This window comes from Bombyx mandarina, chromosome 07 (genome assembly GCF_030267445.1).
Source record: "Bombyx mandarina strain Sakado chromosome 07, ASM3026744v2".
Lineage (NCBI taxonomy): Eukaryota > Metazoa > Arthropoda > Insecta > Lepidoptera > Bombycidae > Bombyx > Bombyx mandarina.
This window is the reverse complement of record NC_143214.1, coordinates 592903-602210: the sequence shown is the minus strand read 5'-3', so window position 1 is coordinate 602210 and position 9308 is coordinate 592903. Positions and strand designations below refer to the sequence as shown.

The 9308-nt window shown below is 38.5% G+C and overlaps 1 protein-coding gene across 1 annotated transcript; it reads right to left on the bottom strand.

Moving 5' to 3' along the window:
* Nucleotides 1-5729: 5729 nt before the first annotated feature.
* On the bottom strand, nucleotides 5730-8114 carry LOC114250742 (uncharacterized). Its single transcript, XM_089728590.1, has 2 exons — nucleotides 7917-8114; nucleotides 5730-7266 (listed from the first exon to the last, which is right to left on the bottom strand). Exons 1-2 carry the CDS (start codon nucleotides 8097-8099, stop codon nucleotides 7090-7092), a joined length of 360 nt encoding a protein of 119 aa, XP_089584716.1. The 5' UTR covers nucleotides 8100-8114; the 3' UTR covers nucleotides 5730-7089.
* Nucleotides 8115-9308: the final 1194 nt, after the last annotated feature.

Genomic DNA, 9308 nt, shown 5'->3' with positions numbered 1-9308 from the left:
GATCACGAAAACATTAAGATGATAATTTTAAAGAACACGGAATTAAAACGCTAATCTTGTTCTGATTAAGTTCATAGGTCTTAGATCTGAGTGGTCAACGACAAACAAAGGATAGTTTATTTTCTTGAAATTGGCCAAATAAAATACATTTATTTACAGCACCACAAAATCGACCCGAAAAATATCCTAAATACGGCCCTAGCAAATTGAATAATACGATAACACAACCAAAATTATCAAAACCTTTTCTAAGCACTCTAATTCTGTAGCACATAAGATTGAATATTGTTTGTATAACTCATAATTTTTAGTAAACATTCGCAGTTCGTACGGTTTGTATTGTAATTGATATTATTTGTGTGCAAATTCAATAGGATTGGTATTTGTCGTTCACATTCTGTTACAGACGACAGCTCGTCAATCGAACACATTATGTCGACTGTGACATCGGATGTCAGTCAGTTTGTATATGACTCTTGTTTGTGGATAAGTTGTGGATATTTTTTTAAGGAATGTTATGACCTGGTAGCTAAGACTTTTAAGTCATGTCTTAAATATTTTAATTTATATTCTTATTTTATCAAAAATGATAATATGGAATGAAATAAAATGAAATAAAATGATTCATTTGAGACATTAATCAACTGGGATGAAATGAAATGCGATGAGATGTTATGGGATGAAATATAATCTCAGTAAAATGGTGGTCATCTACTGAAATTTTTTCAATGGACTTTTTGGAGGATCCCGAGAAATTACGTCCAGCGACTTTGTTTCATTTTCCCACATTTTCCCACATTTGTGCACTTTCACAGATATTAAATAGTTAATAAACCACCGTTATTACACATTTAAACCTGAAGAAACACTAAATAGACAAAATTAAACAAATCACACAACTTCACTCCTCGCGTTCCCGCCAAAAAGTCCGATTACCTTTTATGAATTGGTCAGCACACCAGACAAAAATAAACGTTAATTTTTCTTTAATCTTTCTAGTGCAATAACAATGTTTATGTTAAACTAAGAATATATAATATAAATATCCTGGCACCGTATTACTTACTATATCATTGCAACAATTTTTCGTGAAAACATTTTAAAAATGTCTGAAGTAAATCTTAATAATTTTGGTATATTTTTAAAAACGCTTTAACAGCACGAGACTTTCTAAAAGGTCGTATTAAAATAAACAAAACAAGGAATCATCATAATAAATGAACACTCATATGGAATCTGATTATAAATAAATTATGTTCGGATTATGTCAATAAAAAGTTATTATTTCATATCTATACACATACATACATATTTGTTTACTTAAGGCACTGCGGACTGGCCTTTAAGAGTCGGATTACATAGTGTCCTTTCGTTATATTTTTTTAATGCATTAGTGGACGAGCTGACGGTCCACATTATAGTAAGTCGTTATCACAGCTCATAGACAGGACAACGTAGAGCCGCAAGCCTCCTTGATACACAAAGTTTAACTATACCTTAGAACTTATATCTCAAAGTGAGTGGCGCATTTACGTCGTAGAGAGAGTGTTACGTGTCTATGAGCTCCAGTAACCATTTAACACTAGGTGGGCCGTGAGCTCGTCCACCCAACTAAGCAATAAAAAAAACATCATAAATTTAGGTGGCACCTAGAGATAATTTTGTTAAAGTCTTGTAGAGAGCTACAAAGATATTTTCTCCATCCATCCGCTGATATATACGATCGAATTTCATTTTATTTTTGTATTCCTTATAACTAATGTGCTATGCAGTGTTTTTCCCCTTACCTAATCGTTAGTAGCCTAAGGGCTATTTCAACTACTCACTGACCGGTAGGTGAGCTCACGGGCTCAAGTTGAGAGAATTGATAGCACTGGCCCTAGCAAGAACAGTGCTTCGTAGAATCTACCACCAGGTTGGAATCGCGACTCACTGAGAAAATCCGACGAGAAACTCAGTGGGTTGTGTCTATGGGCTAGTTCGGACGTGAAACTCTTCGTCGTAATCAATGATTTCGACGAGGACGGTGACCGTGCGATGGAAGAGCCTAAAAGCACCAAGAGTGGATCCGGAGTATCCGATAAGACATGTTTTGGGCGACGGCCGCTTTGCTTTGGCTTGTCGCCTGCGTCGGATATGTAGTGAGCGGTGGCCACGATAAGAGGGTTATCGTGCCGCGCTGCTTTTTCAAATTAGGGTTCTGACGCTTCTCTAAGATACTTACGTATAGGCTCTAGATATAAGTCGTCGTGAAGAGTAACATTCCTCACATACCACAGCGCTCCGACGGCTATCCTGCAGAAATGAGATTTTATGACCTGAAGAGAGATAATGTATGTATGCAATGATAAGAGTAAAGTTATTTGTCTTTTAAAATGTACGCAAAAATATATTATAATCTATAATAAATATGGATCAGTTCGGAACGCTTCAAGTTACAATATACATTTTAAACAAGAAACAATTAGTAGCTAATTAAAATTGCAAATCTATTGATGCATGAAAATCAGTGAGTCATTTCCTTTACAATTGTGCAAACATGTTTCTGTGAGATTAACTTGTGCCTTGTATTTAAAGAACACAAGCGGTGTGCGTTAGAATGGCTATTATGAGATTTATGAATGTATTCGTTTCATTCACTAAGCATTCCTTTGGCCGTAGTCACGCTGTGTTTGATTTAATTAATATGTAGTATTATGTATTCATTGTATTTTAATACCATTCATTTATTGTTATAAGCTGCTGTAAGTCTGTGGCAGTAGCCATCATAGAATACAAGACATTTGACGGATGCCTGAATCTCGCTAACGCCATTTTTAAGTTAAGTTTGTAGATATATATTGATATTTATTGCAAATGGATATCTTGTGAAGTTGTCGTCGCCCAAAGGATAAGACGTCCGGTGCATTCGTATCGAGCGATGAAACGGTGTTCGAATCCCGCAGGCGGGTAGCAATTTATCTAATGAAATACGTACTTAACAAATGTTCACGATTGACTTCCACGGTGAAGGAATAACATCTATATCTATACTAATATTATAAAGAGGAAAGATTTGTTTGTTTGTTTGTTTCGAATAGGCTCCGAAACTACTGGACCGATTTGAAAAATTCTTTTTCCATTAGAAGCCGACCTTGTCCCTGATGAACATAGGCTACTTTTTTTTTTTTTATTTTTTTTTTTTTGTTTTCATGTGTGTTTTAATGTTTCCGAAGCGAAGCGAGGGCGGGTCGCTAGTCGTGTAATAAAAATCATACCCGCAAAATTATAATTTGCGTAATTACTGGTGGTAGGACCTCTTGTGAGTCCGCACGGGTAGGTATCACCACCCCGCCTATTTCTGCCGTGAAGCTGTAATGCGTTTCGGTTTGAAGGGTGGGGCAGCCGTTGAACTATACTGAGACCTTAGATCTTAACTCAAGATGGGTGGCGTATTTACGTTGTAGATGTCTATGGGCTCCAGTGACCACTTAACACCAGGTGGGCTGCGAGCTCGTCCATCCCTTTGTACCACCGTCGCTGTCGCGTCGATTTGATGCGACGTGTATTGTGCTTACTGCGAGTTTTTAACGTTGTCGATAGCGTAAAAGTTAACTCAAATTTATTTGTAGTTAGAAAGTTTGTCTACGTTTACCACTAGGGGCGCTGTTCTGAATGCATACGATTTTTTGTTAACTTTTACGCTATCGAAAACGTTAAAAAGTCGCACTAAGCTCACTGGTCTGCACACTCCTCTCCTCTCGGAGGGACTTCGGTTCCCTCTGTATTTTGTACCGTATGTTCCATGGGGAGTGCTCTGAGGAATTGTTCGAGATGATACCGGCATCTCGTTTTTACCATCGCACCGCCCGCCACCGGAGTAGAGTTCATCCATACTACCTGGAGCCACTGCGGTCATCCACAGTGCGTTTCCAGAGGTCTTTTTTGCTACGTACCATCCGGCTATGGAATGAGCTCCCATCCACGGTGTTTCCCGAGCGCTATGACATGTCTTTCTTCAAACGAGGCTTGTGGAGAGTATTAAACGGTAGGCAGCGGCTTGGCTCTGCCCCTAGCATTGCTGAAGTCCATGGGCGACGGTAACCACTCACCATCAGTTGGGCCGTATGCTCGTCTGCCTACAAGGGCAATAAAAAAAACAGTGTTAATAGAAAAACAATTATTTATAATTAGACATTTGTTACACTAGCCAATTCAGTATACTTCGTCGGCGGGTCATCAGAACTATCCATTTCATGGAAACAGTCTTAGAGAATTTTGACATTCAACAAATATATTTGAAACGACACATCATCGGGGAGTTTAATTCATATTGCTTGTTACCTACGCGATAAAAGTAAAAATGTTACTGGTTACGTGATGCTTCGTGCTATTGTATGGACAACTGGTCGCGGTAGACGAGTTTATTTTGCATTTTATTATTACTCAACCATATTTTATTAACATTCTGCAATAATTATTTAATGCAAACAAAATTTCATGTTTACATTTAGAAAAGTGACTAAATTTTTTGTTTCGATTTGTTTAATATCAGTTGCTCTCCTCGTGTCCTCGACGTGAGCATCGCCAGAGTCCTGGATACGATGATAGATTAAACACATGAAACAGCGGTTATATCTGCGATAGAATTACTCCTATCCCACTCAGGGCCCAGGGCTTAGCATGTCCTCTTTTTCCATTCAGGCCTACCAGAAGTCATCACTCACGCCCTCTTCTCACGTATTCTCTTTCACACAGTCCTTCTAAGACTTTTTAGGATGTCCCTTCATCAAATTATCATCTACATTTATATTCAGGGTTTTTTGGCCACATCATATTCCTTTCTATGTATAATATCCTTCCACTCTTATAGCTGGCGCTACCTTCAGATTTCCCTTTATTTGACGGCTCTGTGATCCTCATTATTTCTCTTGTGAGTTAAATGCTGTGGGTAATGTAACTGTGCCGCGCGCACAATAATATAAGGAGAATTGGTTCCAATCAATATTTAATTAAAAGTTATTATACGGATTTGTGGGTTGTTTTGTTCTTTTTTTAAGCTCTCATTTCTTATATTATATTACAAAAATAAATAAAAATGTCGCAACGAGTAATTACCCACAGTCACAATACACTACAGTAAAATGTAGATACAACAAAACGACGACGCTTAAAATATATTTGGATTGAATAAGAGTGTCATAATTTTAAAGAGTAAACAATTTCATTTTGTCCTTCAATCAGCGACATCTTTTTTTATTTTTTTTTATTGCCCTTGTAGGCAGACGAGCATACGGCCCACCTAATGGTAAGTGGTTACCGTCGCCCATGGACTTCAGCAATGCCAGGGCCAGAGCCAAGCCGCTGCCTACCGTTTAATACTCTCCACAAGCCTCGTTTGAAGAAGGACATGTCATAGCGCTCGGGAAACACCGTGGAGGAGCTCTTTCCATAGCCGGATGGTACGTGGCAAAAAAGACCTCTGGAAACGCACTGTGGATGACCGCAGTGGCTCCAGGTAGTATGGATGAACTCTACTCCGGTGGCGGGCGGTGCGATGGTAAAAACGAGATGCCGGTATCATCTCGAACAATTCCTCAGAGCATTTCTGTCACCGATGCTTTATGGAATGTTAATTCCACTTTATCTTTTAAATCTTTTTCAAACAGCGGCAGCGCGGCAAAACTCGAGTCAATGTAGACTTTCTTTACACATATACAATGAAGAGACATGGGAAATAAAATATACGCTTTTCAGAAAAATTAATATATTAAAGAAAATATGAACTAAATTAAAACAAATCTCAATAAATGCACACAAAATATTCAAACATCTTATCTGTGTCATTGCAATTATCACAAAATATAATTTAAAAATGTGTCATTCAGAACAATCGCGACTTATTAAGTAAATACTCTATAAACAGCTAATCTCAAATCATTAACGATAGTTGATAACGCGTGACCTCATCGAAATATTTACAAATATAATATTTAGGTTTCATAAATCAAGCGATTTAATAAATAATAAAGTTAAGTTCAAAACTACAAATAAATAAACATAAAGCTTCTATGTTACTGCTTGTTATATTCTAACTGGTATTAAAATAAGTGTGATTACGTGCTCAGTTTAAAAGTCTTAGATATAAAATTTATGCGCTTAGAACTATGTTACCTGATTAAATACTATTCAATAAATTACAACAGCAGAATCAAAATTATGATGAACAAATAAAACTTGTCTATCACAGTTCCCTCGCCTAGATTTCGACCAAACCTTCGCCATTTCCTGGACTTTTTTTTTATAGCTTAGATGGGTAGCCCACCTAGTGTTAAGTGGTTACTGGAGCCCATAGACATCTACAGCGTAAATGCGCCACCCACCTTGAGATATAAGTTCTAAGGTCTCAATTATAGTTACAACGGCTGCCCCGATCTTCACACCGAAACGCATTACTGCTTCACGGCAGAAACAGGCGGGGTGGTGGTACCTACCCGTGCGGACTCACAAGAGGTCCTACCACCAGTGACTCACAAGAGGTCCTACCACCAGTGACCACATTGTGACGTTTTTTCTTATTTTTATTTTTTATTTTTTTATACCCCTTGTAGGCAGACGAGCATACGGCCCACCTGATGGTGAGTGGTTACCGTCGCCCATGGACTTGAGCAATGCCAGGGGCAGAGCCAAGCCGCTGCCTACCGTTAAGTACTTCCACGAGCCTCGTTTGAAGAAAAGCAAGTCACAGCGCTCGGGAAACACTGTAGAGGGGAGCTCATCCCAAAGCGGGATGGCATATTTAGAACGTTACCATGAAATTTATCAAAATGTTCGAATTGCTATTAAATTCCTGTCTGATATTAATAAAAAAATTAGGTTTGAAGCAAAACTTGTATACAGCGACTCGAGCGTTCTGTTACTCAAAAATTGTGGTCTGTTGCCAAGCGCTTATATTTTGACTCGGGTAGGTTAGGATGTTAAGACCCTTGGACAGCATGCCTCGGAACTCGCTTGCATTGGAATGTGAAGTCGAAGTTTCGATTTGCAGAAAAACTACCGTATTACAGGTTAAACAAACAGGATCGGAGATCGAAGGGTTTTTGCGTTTGTCTATGGAGGTATGACGTAGGGCTGGACGTTGGGGTACACCGCTAGTATGGGATTCCCTTCATAATTACTACTGAATTCGTTGTTTGCATTCGTATCTTTTTCGTCTTCTTTGAAATCGTAATTCGGCTCCAATATTTTGTATCCCACTGCTAAACTCCAAGTCAGCAGCAGGCATATCTATAAAATGGAAAAAAATATTAAATTAATTTTGGCCGGTACGTGGTTACTGCCATAACCAAAGTTAGTGCCAACGCTACAAACAGGCTAATTATCAATTGTTTTAAGTCATAGCACCACGGTACTACTATGGTAAGAGTTAGTCAAGTTTTCTTTTTATATGCAAAGTTATAGAATTTTTTTTATTGCCCTCGTAGGCAGACGAGCATACGGCCCACCTGATGGTGAGTGGTTACCGTCGCCCATGGACTTCAGCAATGCTAGGGGCAGAGCCAAGCCGCTGCCTACCGCTATTAGCTAGTGGTAGGTCATATCTCAGGTGTATTAATGTTTTGATGCAGTATTCTTTACTACTAGATGAGCCATGAACTAATCTTATAATAAAATACGTAACTCGAACGATTTATATATTCTGAGTCCGCACGGGTAGGTACCAGCACCCTGCCTATTTCTGCTGTGAAGCAGTAATGCGTTTCGGTTTAAAGGGTGGGGCAGCCGTTGTATGTATACTGAGATCTTAGAACTTATATCTCAAGGTGAGTAGCGCATTTACGTTGTAGATGTCTATGGGCTCCAGTAACCACTTAACACCAGGTGGACTGTGAGCTCGTCCACACATCTAAGCAATAAAAAAAAGAAAATAAACTCACCAGCAAGTAATGTTTATAAATATTCATTGTTTTTAATGCGAGTCGGTTGAAGTTTTGGACTACACTGAGTCGTTTCCTAGCTCGCTCATTAAATATGAATGTCACCATCAATGAGCTGTCAGTTATGTACTCAACTGTCTTCGCCTCAGTTGTGTCAACTGCCTGGGGCACAATACGCGACATTTCAAACACATATTGTCAATTATGTGGTATGTTTGTGTAGCGTGTATTGTAGTTACATATTTTTTTAATGAATTCGACTAATTACGGAGGCTTGTGAGTCATCGATGTATTTAGGAATTGCGGCCTTTTTATTGCTTTACATGGCTAGACTTTTGAAGTCGTCGTGGCCTAAAGGATAAGACGTCCGGTGCATTCGTGTTGAGCGATGCACCGGTGTTCGAATCCCGCAGGCGGGTACCAATTTTTTTAATGAAATAAGTATTTAGCAAATGTTCACGATTAACTTCCATAGTGAAGGAATAACATCGTGTAATAAAAATCAAAAACCGCAATATTATAATTTGCGTAATTACTGGTGGTACTCTTGTGAGTTCGCACTGGTAGGTACCACTGCCCTGCCTATTTCTGCCGTGAAGCAGTAATGCATTTCGGTTTGAAGGGTGGGGCAGTCGTTGTACTATACTGAGACCTTAGAACTCATATCTCAAGGTGGGTAGCGCATTGACGTTGTAGGTGTCTATGGGCTCTAGTAACCACTTAACACCAGGTGGACTGTGAGCTCGTCCACCAATCTAAGCAATAAAAAAAAAACTTAACGTTTTGTCAAACTTCTCTGGAACTACCTTATTTTACCAACTTTACATACGTTGACAGTAGTTTTAATGTTAGTTAGGTCCATTCTTAAGGTAGGTAATATTTTTCTAGTAAAATTATTGAAATTTTGAGTGCCGTATATTTGAGTATTGGATAGCTTTCATTTATGATGGATCAGGCAAGATCACAAGATTAAATGCGAAACGAGGTCTTATAGCCTCGTCTCCCTTTGAGAAGAGACTAAGAAAAATCTAGATTTCTCTAAGGCGATAACTACAATTTCCTTAAGGGTAGGAAAGAGATTTACTGAACAACAGAACTGTGAACGCTGCGAACGTGTTAAAGTATCAAGCCATTAGTTCCAAACAAAAATTTGCGCCTTGAACAAAATTCAAGAATCTATATATTAATACGTGAAGCAATAACTTTGTAACCCTTTTTACGAAAATTGCGCGGACGGAGGACTATGAAATTTTCTACACTTATACAGAATACAGAGAAGAAGTGCACAAAGCTAATTTTTTTTTTCAAATAATGGATACAGGATACATTAAATCAATAAAGAAAACATTACACACACTACATACCATGTATTTGACGCACACACGCATGCAT

What these genes read in the sequence shown, in the direction of transcription:
- LOC114250742 (XM_089728590.1), bottom strand. Translation starts at nt 8,099, where the DNA reads ATGTCGCGTATTGTGCCCCAGGCAGTTGACACAACTGAGGCGAAGACA. An exon ending in TTTATAAACATTACTTGCTG is followed by an intron (nt 7,267 to 7,916) that starts GTGAGTTTATTT and finishes TCCATTTTATAG; the next exon opens with ATATGCCTGCTGCTGACTTG.